General features: G+C 44.4%; 1 protein-coding gene across 3 annotated transcripts in view; it reads left to right on the top strand.

Moving 5' to 3' along the window:
• LOC134934755 (uncharacterized) overlaps positions 1 to 25,901 on the top strand; it is a 138,193-nt gene that overhangs the window by 72,220 nt on the left and 40,072 nt on the right. For 2 of the 3 annotated variants that reach the window (XM_063930120.1, XM_063930122.1), the window contains 2 exons: positions 7,582 to 7,614; positions 10,623 to 10,694. In XM_063930120.1, coding sequence (XP_063786190.1) covers positions 7,582 to 7,614; positions 10,623 to 10,694 — 105 coding nt within the window. The remainder of the gene's footprint in view (positions 1 to 7,581; positions 7,615 to 10,622; positions 10,695 to 25,901) is intronic. The other variant, XM_063930121.1, reaches the window with a different exon arrangement.

Here is a 25,901-nt window from a genome sequence, read left to right as displayed (position 1 = left end):
GCTACCTCTGTGTCGGCACTCGGCAGTCCGTCCATAATTGTATACCACCTACCCGTGGTTTTTTTTTCTTTCTTCTTTATACTTATACATACTACTACATCTCTTTATCAACCAGTCTATATTAGCAGCAGACACAGTACAGTACGGTAGTTCACGGCTGTAGCTACCTCTGTGTCGGCACTCGGCAGTCCGTCCATAATTGTATACTAGTATCCATCCATCTCCATTGTTTACCTGAGGTGCCTTTTAGTTGTGCCTATTAAAATATGGAGAACAAAAATGTTGAGGTTCCAAAATTAGGGAAAGATCAAGATCCACTTCCACCTCGTGCTGAAGCTGCTGCCACTAGTCATGGCCGAGACGATGAAATGCCAGCAACGTCGTCTGCCAAGGCCGATGCCCAATGTCATAGTACAGAGCATGTCAAATCCAAAACACCAAATATCAGTAAAAAAAGGACTCCAAAACCTAAAATAAAATTGTCGGAGGAGAAGCGTAAACTTGCCAATATGCCATTTACCACACGGAGTGGCAAGGAACGGCTGAGGCCCTGGCCTATGTTCATGGCTAGTGGTTCAGCTTCACATGAGGATGGAGGCACTCAGCCTCTCGCTAGAAAAATGAAAAGACTCAAGCTGGCAAAAGCAGTAGCACCGCAAAGAACTGTGCGTTCTTCGAAATCCCAAATCCACAAGGAGAGTCCAATTGTGTCGGTTGCGATGCCTGACCTTCCCAACACTGGACGTGAAGAGCATGCGCCTTCCACCATTTGCCCGCCCCCTGCAAGTGCTGGAAGGAGCACCCGCAGTCCAGTTCCTGATAGTCAGATTGAAGATGTCAGTGTTGAAGTACACCAGGATGAGGAGGATATGGGTGTTGCTGGCGCTGGGGAGGAAATTGACCAGGAGGATTCTGATGGTGAGGTGGTTTGTTTAAGTCAGGCACCCGGGGAGACACCTGTTGTCCGTGGGAGGAATATGGCCGTTGACATGCCTGGTGAAAATACCAAAAAAATCAGCTCTTCGGTGTGGAGGTATTTCAACAGAAATGCGGACAACAGGTGTCAAGCCGTGTGTTCCCTTTGTCAAGCTGTAATAAGTAGGGGTAAGGACGTTAACCACCTCGGAACATCCTCCCTTATACGTCACCTGCAGCGCATTCATAATAAGTCAGTGACAAGTTCAAAAACTTTGGGTGACAGCGGAAGCAGTCCACTGACCAGTAAATCCCTTCCTCTTGTAACCAAGCTCACGCAAACCACCCCACCAACTCCCTCAGTGTCAATTTCCTCCTTCCCCAGGAATGCCAATAGTCCTGCAGGCCATGTCACTGGCAATTCTGACGAGTCCTCTCCTGCCTGGGATTCCTCCGATGCATCCTTGCGTGTAACGCCTACTGCTGCTGGCGCTGCTGTTGTTGCTGCTGGGAGTCGATGGTCATCCCAGAGGGGAAGTCGTAAGACCACTTTTACTACTTCCACCAAGCAATTGACTGTCCAACAGTCCTTTGCGAGGAAGATGAAATATCACAGCAGTCATCCTACTGCAAAGCGGATAACTGAGGCCTTGGCATCCTGGGTGGTGAGAAACGTGGTTCCGGTATCCATCATTACTGCAGAGCCAACTAGAGACTTGTTGGAGGTACTGTGTCCCCGGTACCAAATACCATCTAGGTTCCATTTCTCTAGGCAGGCGATACCGAAAATGTACACAGACCTCAGAAAAAGAGTCACCAGTGTCCTAAAAAATGCAGCTGTACCCAATGTCCACTTAACCACGGACATGTGGACAAGTGGAGCAGGGCAGGGTCAGGACTATATGACTGTGACAGCCCACTGGGTAGATGTATGGACTCCCGCCGCAAGAACAGCAGCGGCGGCACCAGTAGCAGCATCTCGCAAACGCCAACTCTTTCCTAGGCAGGCTACGCTTTGTATCACCGCCTTCCAGAATACGCACACAGCTGAAAACCTCTTACGGCAACTGAGGAAGATCATCGCGGAATGGCTTACCCCAATTGGACTCTCCTGTGGATTTGTGGCATCGGACAACGCCAGCAATATTGTGTGTGCATTAAATATGGGCAAATTCCAGCACGTCCCATGTTTTGCACATACCTTGAATTTGGTGGCGCAGAATTATTTAAAAAACGACAGGGGCGTGCAAGAGATGCTGTCGGTGGCCAGAAGAATTGCGGGACACTTTCGGCGTACAGGCACCACGTACAGAAGACTGGAGCACCACCAAAAACTACTGAACCTGCCCTGCCATCATCTGAAGCAAGAAGTGGTAACGAGGTGGAATTCAACCCTCTATATGCTTCAGAGGTTGGAGGAGCAGCAAAAGGCCATTCAAGCCTATACAATTGAGCACGATATAGGAGGTGGAATGCACCTGTCTCAAGCGCAGTGGAGAATGATTTCAACGTTGTGCAAGGTTCTGCTGCCCTTTGAACTTGCCACACGTGAAGTCAGTTCAGACACTGCCAGCCTGAGTCAGGTCATTCCCCTCATCAGGCTTTTGCAGAAGAAGCTGGAGACATTGAAGGAGGAGCTAACACGGAGCGATTTGGCTAGGCATGTGGGACTTGTGGATGGAGCCCTTAATTCGCTTAACAAGGATTCACGGGTGGTCAATCTGTTGAAATCAGAGCACTACATTTTGGCCACCATGCTCGATCCTAGATTTAAAGCCTACCTTGGATCTCTCTTTCCGGCAGACACAAGTCTGCTGGGGTTGAAAGACCTGCTGGTGAGAAAACTGTCAAGTCAAGCGGAACGCGACCTGTCAACATCTCCTCCTTCACATTCTCCCGCAACTGGGGGTGCGAGGAAAAGGCTCAGAATTCCGAGCCCACCCGCTGGCGGTGATGCAGGGCAGTCTGGAGCGACTGCTGATGCTGACATCTGGTCCGGACTGAAGGACCTGACAACGATTACGGACATGTCGTCTACTGTCACTGCATATGATTCTCTCACCATTGAAAGAATGGTGGAGGATTATATGAGTGACCGCATCCAAGTAGGCACGTCACACAGTCCATACTTATACTGGCAGGAAAAAGAGGCAATTTGGAGGCCATTGCACAAACTGGCTTTATTCTACCTAAGTTGCCCTCCCACAAGTGTGTACTCCGAAAGAGTGTTTAGTGCCGCCGCTCACCTTGTCAGCAATCGGCGTACGAGGTTACATCCAGAAAATGTGGAGAAGATGATGTTCATTAAAATGAATTATAATCAATTCCTCCGCGGAGACATTGACCAGCAGCAATTGCCTCCACAAAGTACACAGGGAGCTGAGATGGTGGATTCCAGTGGGGACGAATTGATAATCTGTGAGGAGGGGGATGTACACGGTGATATATCGGAGGATGATGATGAGGTGGACATCTTGCCTCTGTAGAGCCAGTTTGTGCAAGGAGAGATTAATTGCTTCTTTTTTGGGGGGGGTCCAAACCAACCCGTCATATCAGTCACAGTCGTGTGGCAGACCCTGTCACTGAAATGATGGGTTGGTTAAAGTGTGCATGTCCTGTTTTGTTTATACAACATAAGGGTGGGTGGGAGGGCCCAAGGACAATTCCATCTTGCACCTCTTTTTTCTTTTATTTTTCTTTGCGTCATGTGCTGTTTGGGGAGGGTTTTTTGGAAGGGACATCCTGCGTGACACTGCAGTGCCACTCCTAAATGGGCCCGGTGTTTGTGTCGGCCACTAGGGTCGCTTATCTTACTCACACAGTCAGCTACCTCATTGCGCCTCTTTTTTTCTTTGCGTCATGTGCTGTTTGGGGAGGGTTTTTTGGAAGGGACATCCTGCGTGACACTGCAGTGCCACTCCTAAATGGGCCCGGTGTTTGTGTCGGCCACTAGGGTCGCTTATCTTACTCACACAGTCAGCTACCTCATTGCGCCTCTTTTTTTCTTTGCGTCATGTGCTGTTTGGGGAGGGTTTTTTGGAAGGGCCATCCTGCGTGACACTGCAGTGCCACTCCTAGATGGGCCCGGTGTTTGTGTCGGCCACTAGGGTCGCTAATCTTACTCACACAGCTACCTCATTGCGCCTCTTTTTTTCTTTGCGTCATGTGCTGTTTGGGGAGGGTTTTTTGGAAGGGACATCCTGCGTGACACTGCAGTGCCACTCCTAAATGGGCCCGGTGTTTGTGTCGGCCACTACGGTCGCTAATCTTACTCACACAGCTACCTCATTGCGCCTCTTTTTTTTCTTTGCGTCATGTGCTGTTTGGGGAGGGTTTTTTGGAAGGGACATCCTGCGTGACACTGCAGTGCCACTCCTAAATGGGCCCGGTGTTTGTGTCGGCCACTAGGGTCGCTAATCTTACTCACACAGCTACCTCATTGCGCCTCTTTTTTTCTTTGCGTCATGTGCTGTTTGGGGAGGGTTTTTTGGAAGGGACATCCTGCGTGACACTGCAGTGCCACTCCTAAATGGGCCCGGTGTTTGTGTCGGCCACTACGGTCGCTAATCTTACTCACACAGCTACCTCATTGCGCCTCTTTTTTTCTTTGCGTCATGTGCTGTTTGGGGAGGGTTTTTTGGAAGGGACATCCTGCGTGACACTGCAGTGCCACTCCTAGATGGGCCAGGTGTTTGTGTCGGCCACTAGGGTCGCTTAGCTTAGTCATCCAGCGACCTCGGTGCAAATTTTAGGACTAAAAATAATATTGTGAGGTGTGAGGTATTCAGAATAGACTGAAAATGAGTGGAAATTATGGTTTTTGAGGTTAATAATAATATGGGATCAAAATGACCCCCAAATTCTATGATTTAAGCTGTTTTTTAGGGTTTTTTGAAAAAAACACCCGAATCCAAAACACACCCGAATCCGACAAAAAAAATTCGGTGAGGTTTTGCCAAAACGCGGTCGAACCCAAAACACGGCCGCGGAACCGAACCCAAAACCAAAACACAAAACCCGAAAAATTTCAGGCGCTCATCACTAGTTTCCAGTCTATTCTGAAAACCTCACAATATTGTTTTTAGGCCTAAAAGTTCCACCGAGGTAGCTGTATGACAAAGCTAAGCGACACAAGAGGGCGGCACAAACACCTGGCCCATCTAGGAGTGGCACTGCAGTGTCAGACAGGATGGCACTTAAAAAAAACTAGTCCCCAAACAGCACATGATGCAAAGAAGAAAAAGAGGTGTAAGATGGAATTGTCCTTGGGCCCTCCCACCCACCCTTATGTTGTATAAACAGGACATGCACACTTTAACAAACCAATCATTTCAGCGACAGGGTTTTCCACACGACTGGCTGAAATGACTGGTTTGTTTGGGCCCCCACCAAAAAAGAAGCAATCAATCTCTCCTTGCACAAACTGGCTCTACAGAGGCAAGATGTCCATCTCATCATCATCCTCTGATTCCTCATCCCTTTCACCATGTACATCCTCCTCACTGAGTATTAATTCGTCCCCACTGGAATCCACCATCACAGGTTCCTGTGCACGTTCTGGAGGCAATGCAGGGTATGCAGTGGTAGGTGCCCATGATTAGAGGTGTGGTCAGCCTCCAGAGGGGGTGTGGCCAGCCACCACAGAGGTTTGGCTAACCATTATAGCGTACCTGGTCTGGACTCCTTGATAATTTATATAGTAATTAATGCTAGTGCATGCATGATAATGTGCCAGATTAATGACAGCAATGTACTGTAGAGAATACATCATAATCCTGTGCAGTATAAGGTAACATATGTATAATATATAATTCAAGTGCACAGTCTAGAACCTGATCCTTAGAGGAGGAGGGCCCCCCCCCGGCAGTGGGGCCTACCGGTGGTTTCCCCTGTACCCCTGTGGGCCAGTCCGAGCCTGTATGGGGAGCGGTCCAGGCAACAGGCATGCCCGGACCATCGTGAGGTGGGCCGCAGTGGCTGCATGACATCACACGCAGCCACTGCTGCTCTCACAGCAACGAGTAACTCCTGCCAGCGCGCAGAAGCTGCGCTGGTCGGGAGCTACTCCTACAGTACAAAAGCATCGCCGCTGTGCGATGCTTTTGTACTTGTGCGACGGTGCAAGGACTGACATGCGGGGCGGGATAGCCCTGTGCTGGGCGTCCCCCCGCTTGTCAGTGTGCCTGATCGTAGCTGTGCTAAATTTAGCACAGCTGCGATCACATTGTTTTTAGTGTGAACTAAATAAACTGACCTATTGACAATATGGTGGCATCTCAGCAAAGCGGAACCTCTGAAGAAATTGATCCTCAATGGGCATTAAGTATTCACTACCAGGGCCGGACATGGTAGTAGGGCCGATGGGCAGGTGGGGCGGTCTGGTCCCTCATAGAGCTGGGAAGGCCGAGCACAGCGTAGCCTCCGGCTCTCCGGTTCAGCCGCCCCCACCGGTCTCCATGGAAATGGGGGCGTGCGGCCAGTCCACGCCCCAGGACTCGCGGTGTGCCCCCGCCCCCAGCAAGCATCGCCATGGTAATGGGGGCATGCCACGAGTCCATGCCCCCATGACTTGCCGCACGCCCCTGTACATCGTGGTGGCGTGCCCCCGTGAAAAGCGCGCGTTCACAAGTGCCCGAGCCGCTTTAGCGCCCCAAGTCCTTCGCTGTTCACTATTCATATATAAGATCATAAGGTCTGGAAAATGCCTTGTGTAGTGATATAACCAAAGTCATCCAGACAAAATGTACAACCAGACAATACATCATTTTGTGAACTTTCCTGGACAATTTTGTGACATTTAGCTGTATTTGGTGATTTGGTATACCATTTGTACTCATAAGATTCTTTAGACTTGGTGTCTTAATGAAGATTACTGTGCCCCAGCATTTTCTTCTAAGCCGGTTAATCGTAAATAATCTCCAAACTCTTCACCCCAGTCCCATGCCCCTAGTTCTCTCCAGCCTCATATCCCATGTGACTATCTAGTGTCGTGTCACTCCAGCCACAAGCCCCCTGCATCACTTTGCCCCCAGTTTCACTCTCAGCCTTATACCACCTGTAACTCTTCCACCCTTGTGCACCTCAGTGTCATTTCCCGCCTTGTTGCCCTTGTAACCTCTGGTCTTGTGCCCTCTGTGTCTCCTCCAACCTTGTACCCCCTTTGCCAATCTATAACCAAAACACCCCTTCCTGCCCCCTTTAACTTACTATTTGTCAGCCGGCCTGCTCCTCTTCACAACTTCTCCTCCCTTTGGCTGTGTGAAAACCCCATGATGTATACTGCGCCGTGCTATACTGCGCCGTGCTATACTGTGCCGTGCTATACTGCGCTGTGCAACAAAAAACCCACAAGGAACTGGATCAGAGGTAGCAAGGCCTGGTAGATAGCAGCACCACCTCTAAACTCCATTGTGTAGTACAGGAGACACTTTACACCCCTTGCACTAGGTGCCTAGAACTGACACTGCATAGAAGCAGTAATTACAGTTTGTCAGCGGGGGGAGTGACCCCTGCACCCCCCCCCCAGCTATGTCACCGCCATACACCATTGGAGAAGGTGCTACATTTACATAAACTCTCATATAAGGATTAATTTTTTTTAAATACAGTTTATGATTTTTTATTTATTTATCTGTTTTGTTTTTGTTATTTTTGTGCACTGTTTAGGGATATACAGATGAACGTGTTGAATTAGTCGTGGTAGGTCTTTTATATATTACTATTATAATGTATAGGACACCATAATATATCTGCAGTGCAAAAAAGTCACAATGCAATTCTGTAATTATTACAAAAATGCGTATATGATAATTATAAACTCATTTGAAAAACTAAAAACAGTGGAGTATAGGTGAGGATAGAGAGACTAGCTAAAGTTTGGAAAGCCAAGCAATGATGGATCGCACAGGAGGGGAGTATGGAGGAAACTGCGCTGACACTACTTATACCCAATATGTTGCTGGACAGTCAGGATAAGAGAAAATATAAATGGAAATACAGTATACTGTATGTACATATGTGTCAGTGATAGTGCTAGGAGGGCTGAATGAAGGAAGAAGGTCCTGCCTGTGAGGGCTTACAGTCTAGTGGGATGGGAGTAACACCTAGGGTGGAATGGCTGATAGGGTTGCATTAAGTAGTGATTCTTGAGGGCTTCAATGAAAGTGTGGAAACTTACCAAAGGTTTGATAGTGTGAGGGTGTGATTTCCAGAGTGAAGCATCAGCATGGAAGACATTTTGAATATTGGAGTGACAGTAAGTGATAAAAGTAGAGATAAGGACCGGCAGTCAGTGTAGAGGGTGGGAGGAAGTGTGGACAGAAATGAGGTCAGAAATGTTGGAGGAAGTGGGGTGACTGAGGACTTTAGTGACAGTGAGGTGGTGGATTGGAGAGGTGGTAACTGAATCTGTATACGAAGCATAACAGAACCTTGTATGGGAAAAAGCCATGGGCGCTGCATCGTAGCATTGTGTATGCAGATTTAGAGACTCAGGGGTCTATTTACTAAGCCTTGGATAATGCTAAAGTGGACAGAGATAAAGCAGCAGCCAATCAGCTCCTAACTGCCATGTCGCAGGCTGGGTTTGAAAAATAACAGGAGCTGGTTGGCTGGTACTTTATCTCTGTCCCCTTTATCTCTGTCTAAGGCTTAGTAAATAGACTCCTAAGCCACACACAGACATAGAAACATGCTTGGGATAGGCATATGAATATCCTTACAAAGAATTAAGGATCAAATAGGGTTGCGATTACCCAAAGGATTAAAAAAGGGGGCACACTAGATGGGCCAAGTGGTTCTTATCTGGCATCAAATTCTATGTTTCTGTGTTAAGGGTTGCATATCAGATTAATCAGCACAGTGTCCTCACATTGTACCTAAGACGCAATTTAAGCAAAAAAGCTTCCAGGAGCTACTGTAGCAGAGTCTCATGGCACCTGGCGTGACAGAGGGGCTGTTTTGTTTTGAATGACTGCAGCAAAGTATGAGGACACATCTGTAGATTGAATTAAAGACAGATGAGTGAGAGGAGAGCCAAAGTCAAAGAGATCACATTATTCTAGCAGTAGATGACAAGTACATGAATGAGAGTTGGCTCTGTTCCTAGAGATACAGTATTGTGAATGTGGAAGCATCAAGATTGTTAGATCTCCAAGGGTAGAGGAATAAATGGAGAAGAGAAAGGATCCAAGAAGAGACCCTTGGGGAAAGCCAACAGAGATTGGGAGCATAGGTGTGCGCAGGGGGGGGGGGGGGGGGGGTGCCTGGTGTGCACAGGCACCCCCTAATGTCTGGCACCCCAATCTCACATGCCTGATGCAGCAATCGCCGAGCAAGCTAATTACAGTCTCTTCTGCGCTGCACCCTGTCAGGACTGTATTACTGACCGGACGCCTGGGTTAATCAAGGGTGCCACTGCCACCGGCTTTCAAACTCCCGGCTCCACCTCCATGTACAAAACCAGTGTGATGTGATGTGATTACGTCATGCTGCTCGCACGCCCACCCGCCACATGCCCACCTCTCTCCTTCTATTCTATGCCAACGTCAGCCACTGATGAGGATCAGCATGCAGCCAGCGTTCCTCTTAGGAAAACAAATTCAATACTGGCAGGCGGTCGGCAGCAGCATTGACACGTCACTCGTTTTTTCCAGCAGCAGCAGTACTAGTCTGCGACTGTCAGTGTCAGTGAGTGACTGACTTGTAAGTAAGCTGCTGGAGCTTGCAGGGGAAAGAGCGGGGGAGCCAGACCAGGCTGAGGAGGAGCAGTGTAATTGCAGTGAGTGCCATCAGGGGTGTTTGTTTGGTGCACTCCACAACATCTGACAATGTATCTGCATTATTAGGATTGGTACAAGGATGGATATTTTATATTGCGTTGACCGTCAATAGATGGTGCTAACACGCCCAAAAGGTGGTGCTAGACACACCCCTCCAACGGTGCACCCCTAATAAAATGTGCTGCGCACGCCTATGATTGGTAGAGGATGTGTCAGAGAAGGAGGTCATGAAGCAATGGTTAAGGAGGTGGGAGGACAACTAGGAAAGGACAGAACCACAGAGACCAAAGCACTGGAGGGTCTGAAGATGGATAGGGTGGTCCACTGTTTCGCATGCTGCTTTTAGGTCCAGGAGGAAGATAATAAAAGACCTTTTTGAGGACTATTTCTGTGAAGTGGATGAAGCAGTCTACCGGTGGAGCCCTCCACATCTTTCCCTTTAATAGGATTAATTGAGCCAGGGCAGTGGGACTTAATCCCCTGCTGTAATGATTTAATCCCCTGCAGTATTGTTCTCTCTGTATTGTATTGCAGCTGAGAACAATAGATGAAAGGTTTACGCTAATAGACCTTGGTGCACCTAGGTGCAGCAGAGAAGGCTAGGTGAGCAAGCCTCCATCTGTAGAGAGGTTTAAGAGTTAGTGAAAGGAGAGGAAGTGCTAGGGTGACTATAGACTGGGCTGATCTTAAAAGCATAGAGAAGACGGGAGATAGGCAGCAATTAAATTACTATATGTTTCATACTTGTTTATTAGTCTTTGTCATCTAGGATTATAATCAATTTACCTCCTAAAAACAAAAGCTCATGAAATCACCACCTATATTTTATTCCTTGTGGTATGCATATCTACATAATTCTATAAGAAAGATTTTACTGCTAATGTGGTTAAATAATAAAAGTATAATAAAATAAACTTTTGTTTCCAGACTGAAGACTATGACCAATTATTAGAAAATAAGTCTGTCGGCGATATAGTTGGAGATGTTATGCGCTGTTTGGTAAGATCTCAGTACAATGTTTTCACTTGTTCATTAAATTAAAATGATAGTTACATTTTTTACTACATTTTTCACACACAATTTATTGAGGTAGAGGTTCCATGTTTGTTTTTTGTCTACTGTGTTACTTCTTTCTTTTTTTTTTAGAAATAAATAAATAAAAGAAACCTGAATTCTGAACACCATAATTTAGAAAGTGTATACTTTATGTGCAAATTAAGCACTAATGAAACTTAAAGACAAAAAAACAATGTATATAAATGACAAATATTTCATTTGAAAACTAACACCATGCGTTAAATGTAATGACGCTGCAGCAAGCTGACTGGTTACTATTATTATTATTATTATTATTTAATACCAGTTATTTATATAGCGCACACATATTCCACAGCACTTTTACATTGAAAATTTGACTATTCACATCAATCCCTGCTCAGTGGAGCTTACAAGCTATATTCCCTATCACATGTACATGCACACACACAAATTCACGCTAGGCTTCATTTTTTTATTTATTGGGATCTAGTATATATTTACAAGGAGCCAGTATATATATTTTTTGGATAACTGGAAGAAACCGGAGCACCCGGAAAAAACTCATGCAAACACGAGAATATACAGTACAAACTCCATACAATTAGAGCCATGGTGGGCACCGAACCCATGGCCTCAGTGCTGTGAGGCAGCAATGCTGAACATTACACCATCCGTGCTACTAATCAACAGAGCAGGGGCACAAACACACTGCAGTTTATAGCATTGCCACACAGCAGTGGCAGAAATGAAAGTGCTACAAGATGGAATTGTCCTTTGGACCTCTCACCCACCCTTATGTTGCATATTAAAATGGACATGCACAGGTTAACAAATCAAGCACTTCAGTGATAGGGACTGCCACATTTCTGCTGAAGTGCCTGGTTTGTTTGGGCCCCCACAAAACAAGCTACTGCACCAATGGGCTTAATACAGTGCAAGGATGCCAGCTCAGCTCACACATGGATCCAAAGGGCTTTTCTATATATGTGAACACTGGGGTACATTGCACAGAACAGTACAAACAAATAATACAAAATATATATATATATATATATATATATATTATTATAATTTTTTAAGTCGCAGTTCAGCTCCCACTAGTCAGACCACTTTTATATGTACATGAAGAGAACAAAGAACACTGGGGTACAGTGTACTAGGGTGCTATGAACAGAACAGTACAAACTAATATAACAAAAAAAAATATTTATATATTTTTTCAACTAGCAGCTTGGATCACACTGCATGGAGTCACAGGGTATATATATGTATGTGAACAAACTCACTTGGGTACAGCATACACAGGTTGTACAAACTTAAAAAATGAATTTTTTAAAACTAAATTAAATTTTTTGTATTTTTTACATTTTTTTAAGTTTTTACTTGAAGTTTTGAAAATTTGACACAAATTATAATATTTTGTAATCAGTTGAAGGGACTGTTTTGGGGCAAACATTTTGGCAATTAAGTTGTTTTTAGGTGAAAATACTTCAGTTAAACTCAGTTAGATGCAAACCTTCCGGGTAGACATTTAAGAGGCGGTCCGTGTCCCACGAAAAAAAAGGTAAAAATATTGCAACTGGCACTATTTTCAGGAATTCTGACTTAGAAAATATTGTTTTTTAGATAGTAAGGAGTAGGGATGTACATTGAAAGCCCACCATCAAATGATGACTGGACTTCCACAAATTAAAATTTTGATGCAATGATGACTAACCATCACATCAAAAGTATTCGATGGTAAAAACAATTTGTAAGATTTGTGCATATGCAAAAAACCCTAGAGATGGTCACAGCACGGCCACTTGTAGATGGACACAGTACAGTCACTTATAGATGGACACAGCAGAGCACGACGCAGTACACAACAGTGTCACGTGAGTGATATGGCACAGAGTCAACCGCCACGGGGTCCTCCAACAGGAGGATTATGTTTTGCCTTGATAAGGAATCCATTCCTGGTGGGACAACCCAAACCATGGCTCATATTGACTCTGAAACCAGACATTTGGGAATGGGGAGGGGAGGCAGATTCAAGGCAATAGTTGAGAATGGCCTGTCTATTTTGAGGAGCTGTTCAGCAGAAAGGCTGATTGATTGGGGCTTTACATGGGCACAGAGGGCCAGTCATCAGTGACCCAGGGCCACCAGGAGGGAGGTACAGACTGGGCAGTGAGAAGAATAGGCATGTGCTGGGGGCATATGCACATGTGTAGGGGGCATCCATGTCTGCTGTTGCTATTTTACGCATGGGTTAGGGACTTTTTCTTTGCTGTTTGGTAACTACTAATACTTTAAAGCAATAATATTCTAGACACGATTCTTAGTAAATTTCTGTGTTGTCTTGTTTTCTATTGGTAGTACTTGTGAGATGGTTTGATAGGTTATGGCCAATAGATTACTAATTTGCAAAACATTTTTAAACAGAAATTACTGCCATATGTTTGTGCCACTGCTCTGCTGCTTTGTTTAGCCTGACAGGCTTTGGCCTATGTTGCTGAAATGTTACCAGTGGAGTACCCCAGGGATCTGTACTTGGACCAGTGCTTTTTAATATCTTTATTGGTGACGTTGCAAATGGCAATAAAGGGAAAGTATGCCTTTTTGCAGATGACACAAAGGTATGCAACAGGGTAGACGCACCAGGTGGGGTGAAACAAATGATTGAGGATCTAGGTAGACTAGAGGAATGGTCAAGAGCGTGGCAATTACAGTTTAATGCCAAAAAATGCAAAATCACGCACTTGGGTCTCAAAAATCCAAAGGCTGAATATAATATTAATGGCACTATACTAGAAACTACTGAGGAGGAAAGGGATCTAGGAGTCACTATCTCAGGTGACATAAAGGATAAATATAGTATTAATGACACTATACTGGAAACTACTGAGGAGGAAAGGGATCTAGGAGTCACTATTTCAGGTGACATAAAGGATAAATATAGTATTAATGGCACCATACTGGGAACTACTGAGGAGGAAAGGGATCTAGGAGTCACTATTTCAGGTGAAATAAAGGATAAATATAGTATTAATGACACTATACTGGAAACTACTGAGGAGTAAAAGGGATCTAGGAGTCACTATTTCAGGTGACATAAAGGATAAATATATTAATAATGGCACTATACTGGAAACTACTGAGGAGGAAAGAGATCTAGGAGTCACTATCTCAGGTGACATAAAGGATAAATATATTATTAATGGCACTATACTGGAAACTACTGAGGAGGAAAGGGATCTAGGAGTCACTATTTCAGGTGACATAAAGGATAATTATAGTATTAATGGCACTATACTGGGAACTACTGAGGACGAAAGGGATCTAGGAGTCACTATTTCAGGTGACATAAAGGATAAATATAGTATTAATGGCACTATACTGGGAACTACTGAGGAGGAAAGGGATCTAGGAGTCACTATCTCAGGTGACATAAAGGCTAAATATAGTAATAATGGCGCTATAATGGAAACTACTGAGAAGGAAAGGGATCTAGGAGTCACTATTTCAGGTGACATAAAGGATAAATATAGTATTACTGGCACTATACTGGGGAGTACTGAGGAGGAAAGGGATCTAGGAGTAACTATTTCAGGTGACATAAAGGATAAATATAGTATTAATGGCACTATACTGGGAACTACTGAGGAGGAAAGGGATCTAGGAGTCACTATTTCAGGTGACATAAAGGATAAATATAGTATTAATGGCACTATACTGGGAACTACTGAGGAGGAAAGGGATCTAGGAGTCACTATCTCAGGTGACATAAAGGCTAAATATAGTAATAATGGCACTATACTGGGGAGTACTGAGGAGGAAAGGGATCTAGGAGTCACTATTTCAGGTAACATAAAGGCTAAGATATAGTATTAATGGCACTATACTGGGAACTACTGAGGAGGAAAGGGATCAAGGAGTCACTGTTTCAGGTGACATAAAGGATAAATATAGTATTATTGGCACTATACTGGGAACTACTGAGGAGGAAAGGGATCTAGGAGTCATTATCTCAGGTGACATAAAGGATAAATATAGTATAAGGGCACTATACTGGGAACTACTGAGGAGGAAAGGGATCTAGGAGTCACTATTTCAGGTGACATAAAGGATAAATATAGTATTAATGGCACTATACTGGAAACTACTGAGGAGCAAAGGGATGTAGGAGTCACTATTTCAGGTGACATAAAGGATAAATATAGTATTAATGGCACCATACTGGGAACTACTGAGGAGGAAAGGGATCTAGGAGTCACTATTTCAGGTGACATAAAGGATAAATATAGTATTAATGGCACTATACTGGGAACTACTGAGGAGGAAAGGGATCTAGGAGTCACTATTTCAGGTGACATAAAGGATAAATATAGTATTAATGGCACTATACTGGGAACTACTGAGGAGGAAAGGGATCTAGGAGTCACTATCTCAGGTGACATAAAGGCTAAATATAGTAATAATGGCACTATACTGGGGAGTACTGAGGAGGAAAGGGATCTAGGAGTCACTATTTCAGGTGACATAAAGGATAAATATAGTATTAATGGCACTATACTGGGGAGTACTGAGGAGGAAAGGGATCTAGGAGTCACTATTTCAGGTGACATAAAGGCTAAGATATAGTATTAATGGCGCTATACTGGAAACTACTGAGGAGGAAAGGGATGTAGGAGTCACTATCTCAGGTGACATAAAGGATAAATATAGTATTAATGGCACTATACTGGAAACTACTGAGGAGGAAAGGGATCTAGGAGTCACTATTTCAGGTGACATAAAGGATAAATATAGTATTATTGGCACTATACTGGGAACTACTGAGGAGGAAAGGGATCTAGGAGTCATTATCTCAGGTGACATAAAGGATAAATATAGTATAAGGGCACTATACTGGAAACTACTGAGGAGGAAAGGGATCTAGGAGTCACTATTTCAGGTGACATAAAGGATAAATATAGTATTAATGGCACTATACTGGAAACTACTGAGGAGGAAAGGGATCTAGGAGTCACTATTTCAGGTGACATAAAGGATAAATATAGTATTAATGGCACTATGCTGGGAACTACTGAGGAGTAAGGGATCTAGGAGTCACTATTTCAGGTGACATAAAGGATAAATATAGTATAATGGCACTATACTGGGAACTACTGAGGAGGAAAGGGATCTAGGAGTCACTATCTCAGGTGACATAAAGGATAAATATAGTATTAATGGCACTATACTGGAAACTTCTGAGGAGGAAAGGGATCTAGGAGTCACTATCTCAGGTGACATAAAGGATAAATATAGTATAATGGCGCTGTACTGGGAACTACTGAGGAGGAAAGGGATCTAGGAGTCACTTTCTCAGGTGACATAAAGGCAGGTAAGCAATGTAACAAAGCAATGAGGAAGGCCAGTCAGATGCTTGGCTGCATTGGGAGAGGAACCAACAGCAGAAAGAAGTAATAATGCCACTGCATAGGTCATTGGTGCGGCCTCATCTAGAATACTGTGTTCAATTCTGGAGGCCATAACTTCAGAAGGATATTGATACATTAGAGCATAGGTTCTCAAACTCGGTCCTCAGGACCTCACACAGTGCATGTTTTGCAGGTAACCCAGCAGGTGCACAGGTGTATTCATTACTCACTGACACATTTTAAAAGGTTCACAGGAGAAGCTAATTATTTCACTTGTGATTCTGTGAGGAGACCTGCAAAACATGCACTGTGTGGGGTCCTGAGGACCGAGTTTGGGAACCTCTGCATTAGAGACTATACAAAGAAGAGCAACTAAAATGGTGCATGGCCTACATCACAAAATATACACAGAAAGAGTAAAAAATCGCAATATGTATAGTTTGGAGCAGAGAAGGGAAAGGGCGGACATGATAGAGACTGTCATATATATCAAGGGTTTTAACAAAGTCCAGGAAGGAAACATTCTCCAATATTAAGAGAAGCAATAGGACACGAGGACATGCACTGAGGCTGGGGGGGGAGGTTCAGGGGGAATTTAAGGAAAAATTACTTCACAGAAAATGTAATAAGTGGAATAGCCTCCCATCAGAGGTGGTAGAAGCTAAGACAGTAGAGCAATTTAAACATGCATGGGATAGACAGAAGGATATCCTTACAAAGAAATAAGGATCAAATAAGGTTTGAGATAAAAATATTGTAATAAAAAAAAGGGCAGACTAGATGGGCCAAGTGGTTCTTATCTGCCGTCAAATTCTCTGTTTCTAAAACTTTCTATGATAACAATATTGTGAGCTGTGAGGTGGTCAAAATTGACTGGAAATGATTATTGGGGTTAATAATACTGTAGGAACAAAAAAAAGGTCAAAATTATGTTATTTTAGCTGTTTTTTTTGTCAATTTATAAAAAGACCCAAATACAGATTCAAAACCCAAAACCAATATCAGTGGGCACAGTTTTGGCAAAACCAAAACGCAACAATGAACTAGAACCAAAAAAAAAAGGGGGGGGGGGGGGGGGTTGGCATATATGTCTAGTGATTACATCACATAGAACATTACAAATATTATCTATTAAACAACATTCCTATGGTATATTACACATGATAATACAGTTGTTATTGTAGAAAATGGACAGTGAGCAGTTAAAGGCAAAAAATTGAATTTTATATATATATATATATATATATATTTTAGAGCTGCACGGCGGGCACTTTTCGGATTTTATGTTTTGGTTTTGGATCTTGATCCTTGTTCGTGTTTTGGATCAGGATTGTTTTTGCCAAAACCACCCTTTCGGGTTTTGGTTTTGGATCTTGATGATTTTTAAAAAAAACATAAAAACACCTAAAATCACAGAATTTGGGGGTAATTTTGATCCTACAGTATTATTAACCTCAATAACATTAATTTCCACTCATTTCCAGTCTATTCTGAACACCTCACACCTCACAATATTGTTTTTAGGCCAATTTGTTGCAAAGAGGTAGATGGATGACTAAGCTAAGCGACACAAGTGTGTGGCACAAACACCTGGCCCATCTAGGAGTGGCACTGCAGTGTCAGACAGGATGACAGTTTTAAAAACTAGGCCCCAAAGAGCACGATGCAAAGAAAAAAAAGAGGTGCAACGAGGTAGCTGGATGACTAAGCTAAGCGACACAAGTGGGCAGCACAAACACCTGGCCCATCTAGGAGTGGCACTGCAGTGACAGACAGGATGGCAGTTTTAAAAACTAGACCCCAAAGAGCACATCATGCAAAAAAAAAAAAAAGAGGGGAAGATGGAATTGTCTCCCACCCACCCTTATGTTGTTTAAAAAGGGCATGCACAGTTTAATAAACCCATCATTTCAGCGACAGGTGGTCCCCCTGGAAAAAGCTTGCTAAGTTCTCCAAATCATAGCTAGATACAAACATACCACCTCCATATTTGATGACTTTTCACATTATGAGAAGAGGCAAGAGGAAGAGGACAGTGTCATGAAGGTGATTAAAAATTAGAGGCACACGCAATCAGGAACAACACATAGGCTTTCACTTCCACTCCTATATTGGTGTGGAACAGAAAGAACTTCAAGCAAATATTTAAATTATTAATTACCACATTACTGGACAAACTGAAAAACTAGGGGGACCAAAGCCTCCAAAATTGTAACCCTTTCTCCATTTTCTGGGATTAAGATAATCTCGGATTTAGTGCTGGGATGCAAATAAACTTGTGTATACCACAGGATCAAGATTGGATATTTTTCCCTCAATGGAGTCTGGAGACTTATTTTGTGAAAATCTCGTGGGTTTCTTATTTCCCTATTTTTTTATTGCATTTTTATTTACATATTTTGTGGCAGATGCTTATTTTTGTTTATCACAACTCCCAGTTACACGCATGTGAGCATACCTGTGTGTCCCAGTTACATGCATGTGAGCATACCTGTGTGACTTGTTTATTTTATTCATATTTTATTTTTAAATAAAGCAGCCCCTTAGATGTTTTAGCAGCCCCTCCTGTGTCCATACAGCAGCCATGGATGGGGCAACTTGAGTTCGGGTGGGTTCGGTAAAGTACTAAGCACGATTGTGCAGTAACTTTTTTTGTTATTGAGCCCCTGCCTAGTGGAGCTTACCACTCTACAGTCCAAACTCATTTCATATTATAAGTAGGACTGTGGGAGGAAGCAATGCTAACATCTGCGCCCACAACATGCCTCAGCCTGGCAAGCCAGCCATCTTCCAGGCTGTAAACCGCCATGAGACTCCATAAGCTACCTTATTAAGTAACTATTTGTGCTTCACAGTAGCTTCTGACCCATCTAGTGCTGCAGTGCAATGGAAAGCTGATGCAATGCAAGATCACTGAAACTCTGGGGGTCATTCCGAGTCGTTCGCTCGGTAAAAATCTTCGTATCGCAGCGATTTCCCGCTTAGTGCACATGCGCAATGTTCGCACTGCGACTGCGCCAAGTAAATTTGCTATGCAGTTAGGAATTTTACTCACGGCTTTTTTATCGTTCTGGCGATCGTAATGTGATTGACAGGAAATGGGTGTTTCTGGGCGGAAACACGCCGTTTTATGTGCGTGTGGGAAAAAACGCTACCGTTTCCGGGAAAAACGCAGGAGTGGCTGGAGAAACGGGGGAGTGTCTGGGCGAACGCTGGGTGTGTTTGTGACGTCAAACCAGGAACGACAAGCACTGAAATCCTCGCAGATGCCGAGTAAGTCTGAAGCTACTCAGAAACTGCTACGAGGTGTTTAATCGCAATATTGCGAATATGTCGTTCGCAATTTTAAGATGCTAAGATTCACTCCCAGTAGGCGGCGGCTTAGCGTGAGCAACTCTGCTAAAATCGGCTTGCGAGCGAACAACTCGGAATGACCCCCTCTGTTCTTCTAACACCACAAGGTCTTGCGATAACCCTACGCAGCCCTTAGGAAAAGAACCCTGTACAAGAAATGCACATCTTCTAAATAAATAATCCCAAAATGTGAAACATCAATAAAAAAACAAAATTAAGGTTGACTAATTGGAGCCATTCAGTTGAGTGAGTCCCTAACATGAAGTAATTGAGAAGAACCTCTCTCTAATGCTCTGGCAGAAAATCTCACGTTTACCTCTCCGGCAGATGTGCTGGATAATGATTCAGTCTCTTCTGAGTCACACTGACTTTGGCCACAAATGTGGTCTCCCCGACTTTATTTAAAAACACTTTGGCAATTTCCATTTCCACCTTTGCGTCTGGTTTTCACAAATCTGTTTGGGATGTTGAAACTTGTTTCATATCTGCTTTAGGCTTTCATTTAAACCTAGGATCAAGTACAGCAGCACCCCTGGAATTATAACGCAACACCCCTGGACTTATACAGCAAAGGCAGCACCCCTGGAGAATTACACAGCACCGCAGACAGGCAACAGCACCCCTGGATTTAAACGGCAGGGGGGCAGCACCCCTGGACTGATAGGGCAGAGGGGCAGCACCTCATATAGGTCAGCACCCCTGGAATGATGTTGAAAAGATAAGACATGCAAGATGGAATTGTCCTCAGGCCCTCCCACCCACCATTTTATTGTATAAACAGGACATGCACACTTTAACAAACCAATAATGTCAGTGACAGGGTCTGCCACATGACTGGCTGAAATGATTGGTTTGGTTGGGCCCCCACCAAAAAAGAAGCAATTAATCTCTCCTTGCACAAACTGGCTCTACAGTGGCAAGATGCCGTCCTCATCCTCAGATTCCCGCCCTTCAGTGTTTACATCCTCATCCTCACAGAGAAATAATATTCAAACAAAACCACATCATTTAGGTGTCAGCGTACTGCTTACGCTATTACCCAAAGTTTCTGTACTTGACAATGACTCATGATGAATGCAATGCAGGTGACGTATAAGGGAGGATGTTCCTAGGTGGTTACTGTTCTTACCCCTACTTATTATGGATTGACATAGGCATCAGATGGCTTGACACCTGTTGTCTGGATTTGTGGAGAAATAATTTCACACCGAAGAGGTGGATTTTTTGGTTTTTTGCCCAGACATGATAATGGGCTTTTTCATCCCATGGGCAACAACTGTCTCCACTGGTGACTTATTCAAACAAACCACATCACCATCAGAATCCTCATTGACAATTTACTCCGCAGCGCCAGCTACACCCATATCCTCCTCATCCTGGTGTACTTCTACAGTGACATCCTCAATCTCAATATCAGCAACTGGACTGGCGGTGCAGGGGGCGTGCAAATGGTGGTAGGAGCCTCCTCTTCCCACACAGTGTTGTGAAGGTCAGGCCAACACATCGCAACTGCAGACAGTGCCAGCACCCCTGTATTTTCACAACACCCCTGTAATTTTACAGCATACAAGACAAAGCCAGGGTACATATATTTTCACTGGACCCCTGTAGTTTTACAGCATACAGGACCAGTATACTTTTATTTTAACAACAGCACCCCTAAATTTTTACAGCATACAGGTCCAGTGTACATTTATTTTCACTGCAGCCCTGGATTTTTACAGCATACAATACAGGGCCAGTGTACATTGATTTTCACTTCACCCTAGAATTATTACAGCATACAAGACAGAGCCAGTGTACATTGATTTTCACTGCACCCCTGCATTTTTACAGCATACAGGGCCAGTGTAATAATATTTTAACAGCAACACCCCTATATTTTACAGCATACAGGAGCAGTGTGCTTTTAATGTTTAACAACTGCACCCCTGAATTTTTACAACATACAGGGTCAGCAGCACCCCTATATTTTAGAGCATACAGGAGGACAGTGCCCTGCCCCCTGTACAACACAGTGGCAGCCAGGACAGCAACACCCATGTACAGCTGCAGCACCTAACAGCACATTTAACACCAGTGACAGCCAGGACAGCTCCCCTATCAACACAGGGACACCACAGTGACAGGAGCACACACTGACCCCACACACACAGAGATACAGAGGTCTGTCTCCCTCACTCTCCTAGACCGGAGTGAAAATGGCGGCGATGCGTGGCTGTTTATATGGAATCCAAAACCCGCGAGATTCCAACAGTGGGAGGATGACGTTTTGCCTCGTTCTGGTTTCCGAGTTTGGCGGGATGTCCAGAGCCGAACTCAGATCTGGGCTTGGGATGGGATGAGCGGGGGAGGGAGGGGGCAGTTCTCAGGGAACAGGACCCGCTCATGTCTTCCATATATATATATATATATATATAAATACACACAAACACACACACACACACACACATACACACACACACCCACACACACACACACACTTTACAAAGGGTCACACACAACTTTTCAGTTACATTAAATAAAATGAGCTTCAATGGCAGCATAAATGAAAAAGAAAATAACAAACAACCTAGCCCCCAAGGTATAGCTACCATAGGTGCAGGGAGTGCAGCTGCTATGGGGCCCAGAGCTGAGAGGGGCTGACAGCTCTGTGCCAACTGGGTCCCATTCCAGACTGTCCTGGATTTCCACATCAGATTCTATTTCCGCTGCCTGTCTCTTTCCAATATTCTTTTTCTTTTCCTTACTCTTTTTGCCCTGCACCACCCCTACCTTAGGACTTACTACCACTTTCCTTGCTCTGCGTCTGTTCACCTTGGGGACTAAAACGGGCTCTTCCCCATTTCTAACAATTTCCCCTTCATTCTCCTCATCTGAAGTAAAAGCATCAAACCGGTTACTTAAACTCACTTGTGCTTCCTCTCCCTTTCTCTTTTTCTTACTACTTTTCTTTACTTCTTGAAAGGAATAATTTTTATCCACTACTGTAGGATTTTCCACTACCACAACAGATGTTACCTCCTTACTCACAGTCTTCCGATTTCCCTCCTGGCCTGCTGCTTCCTTACCTGTTACCCACTGAAATGCCTGATTCTGACCATCTTTCTTTCCCCCAGTTGGCACATCCTCCTCCATATTGTGTTCTGCCCAGGGGCATCTGCTGTAGGGGTGACCCTCCTCCCCGCACAGATTACATGTAATATTATTACATTCCTTAGAAGTATGTCCCAGTTTACCACATAAAGTACATTTAGTCACAGTACAATCGCTACTTAAGTGGCGGAAGTCCCCACAACGGAAACATGTTCTTGGTTGCCCCTGGTAAAAACATTGTATATGATCTCTACCAATATAGGCAGCAGAAAGAATATGTGCAAATCCCCTGTCTGTATTCCTTAATTTGACCATTGCAGCCCACGCTCCTCCCCACACTCCCATGGTAAAGCCAACCTTTATCAAATCTGATTCCACATCACAAAACCTTGTTAACCAGTATTTTATATCTTGCACAGATAGAAATGCAAGGCCCAATGCGCTGTCTCTGCTGCCAGTAAGGGATTGTCGTCCCAAGAACACAGCTGCAAAAAAGAGGAGTGTACTGCGCTGGTTGTTGTTTCCCCAATATTAATTAACAAACGTGGATGAATTAAAATATGTAAACAATTTATTCACTAGACAGTAAATGTACCATAACACTTAAAAGCATATAATTGGGCATGAATAAAAACTGAGAACCAAATAGAAATAGCTGCTGGTGTGTGTCCACATGGGATCCCGGACTAAAGGATCAAGGGGCAGATGTATTAACCTGGAGAAGGCATAAGGAAGTGATAAACCAGTGATATGTGCAAGGGGATAAAGGCAGCAGCCAATCAAATCCTAACTGTTAATTTACATATTGGAGCTGATTGGCTAGTACCTTTATCACCTTGCACATATCACTGGTTTATCACTTCCTTATGCCTTCTCCAGGTTAATACATCTGCCCCAAAGTTCCCTATGGTACATTTACTGTCTAATGAATAAATTGTTTACATATTTTAATTCATCCACGTTTGTTTATTAATATTGGAGAAACAACAACCAGCGCAGTACACTCCTCTTTTTTATATCTTGCACAGGAATGGATTCATTCCTCACCAAAATATTCACCTTCACCTTATCCTGTTTTGTAACCAGCACTGCCTTATATGATCATATGGCTTAGATGACCTACGCACCTGCCATTTTCTCCCAAAAACTTGAAGCCCCTGATATGAAATGAAACTCAGATCGAAATCTGCAGTTTTTACTGGATGGATACAGGCATATAGGTCAGTTGCATGGAACCCCAAATTAAAGATCATTTGCAGGAAAACTTTTTTGGAAGGTGATTCACCTTTTCCCAGCCATTTAAATTGAATTAAATTTCTCCTCTTCCCCACCTGACCTGATCCCACATTTGTTTGGAAAATATTAGCGCTTATACCTGGCTTAGCATTAACCATGTTAGCATAGGAAATAGTACCTGGGACTGGCTGCTTATTGACATCATCCAATGGCACAGACATTGCATTACCTTCCCCAGACCCCTTATTCAATCTTACTTGCTCCTTATGCAATAACTGAGCTGCCACTTGAGCTCTTTCCGGTACCAGCATTTGTCCATATACAGTCTCAATGATCTGTTGTTCACCAGATGACAGTTTATTCTTATGCAAAATTGGCATTCCTTGTGCTGTTCACTGGTACTGCTGTTCTGTACCTGCGGAAGAAAGAGACAACAATTCTTGGGCATTAACCCCTGGTTTGCCATTCGGTGCCAAACACCTACCTGCACCCAAAGTCGCCCCAGAGGTGCCTGCCTCAGTGCTCTTTTACACCCTTGCCGCCAACAAGATTTCCACACCAATAATAACCATCCTTAGCTGAAAGTCAGAACGCTCCACTTCCAGACCTTCACTTTCAGCTGCTGCACCAGCAGTAGAAGGTTCACACAGCATGGGCGTCAGCCCAGCAAGTTCAGCAGCAATTACTGCTGCACCTGCCACCTCAGTATCCTGTGCATACTTTCCTGCCTGCATCACTGCTGAATCTTGGTGAGACGCCTCCCCAGCCCAAATCTCCGCTGCCACCGGTACCTCCGCAACAGAACTTTGTCTGTCCGATTAACAGACCTCCATTTCTTGATTATCTTTAACCACAGACTCACAGGAATCAACAGGTAAGTCACTTTTTGCTTTGCTTTTCTCCTGTAACCGCTTCACTGTCAGTTGAGCTTTAACCCTTTCAAGGGCAGATGTTAGCACAAGAAGCTCTTCTTTCAAAATTGGCCGCTCCCATTTATAGCATGAGTTCCTTTTCTTCTTTTTACTTGCTATTTTATTGTTCAGAGACAGGCTTTCTTGCTGCAGTTCTATAATAGTGTAATTTTCATACATCTCCATCTACTCCTCATCCTCTGTATCTCCTGGGGTTGCTGGCACATTCTCCCCAGCGTCCAAAGGCCGGGAACCCCCCGCTTCACTAAAAGTCAGGCTGGCAACAGCTGCTGCCACTCCACCCTGAGTTACACCTTCACTCAGAGGAGCACCCTCCTGCAGTTTGGGGGAGTCCGCATTAATGGAACAACTGGCCACTTCTTCCACTGGCTGTCTGCCTATTACTATGGCTCCAGGATGTACTGTCATAGCACTTTAAGTGCTCTGGATGCAGTCCATATTCAGGGAGCTTTCTCCCCCGGGGAGATCCATCCCACCCAGGGAAGCCAGCAGGAAAACATCCTATGTAAAACTCTCTGCAGCAGGAGCTCACCTCCTCACAACCTGCTCCTTGCACACACAGCTCACTTCTGCAGAGTCTCCGCCCACAGCCCTGTCTGGATTACAGGTGCCCAGAGCTGAGAGGGGCCACCTTCCCTGTCACAGTTACATGTGTTATATACAGGGTGTAGTTACCATAGGTGCAGGGAGTGCAGCTGCTATGGGGCCCAGAGCTGAGAGGGGCCCCCTTCCCTATCACAGTTATATGCGTTATATACAGGGTGTAGCTACCATAGGTGCAGGGAGTGCAGCTGCAATGGAGCCAGAGCTGAGAGAGGCCACCTTCAGTGTCACAGTTACATGTGTTATATACAGGGGTGTAGCTACCATAGGTGCAGGGAGTGCAGCTGCTATGGGGCCCAGAGCTGAGAGGGGCCACCTTCCCTGTCACAGTTACATGTGTTATATACAGGGTGTAGCTACCATAGGTGCAGGGAGTGCAGCTGCTATGGGGCCCAGAGCTGAGAGGGGCCACCTTCCCTGTCACAGTTACATGTGTTATATACAGGGTGTAGCTACCATAGGTGCAGGGAGTGCAGCTGCTATGGGGCCAGAGCTGAGAGAGGCCACCTTCCCTGTCACAGTTACATGTGTTATATATA

Source organism: Pseudophryne corroboree, chromosome 6, assembly GCF_028390025.1.
Source record: "Pseudophryne corroboree isolate aPseCor3 chromosome 6, aPseCor3.hap2, whole genome shotgun sequence".
Taxonomy (NCBI): domain Eukaryota; kingdom Metazoa; phylum Chordata; class Amphibia; order Anura; family Myobatrachidae; genus Pseudophryne; species Pseudophryne corroboree.
This window is presented reverse-complemented; position numbering and strand designations above follow the sequence as displayed.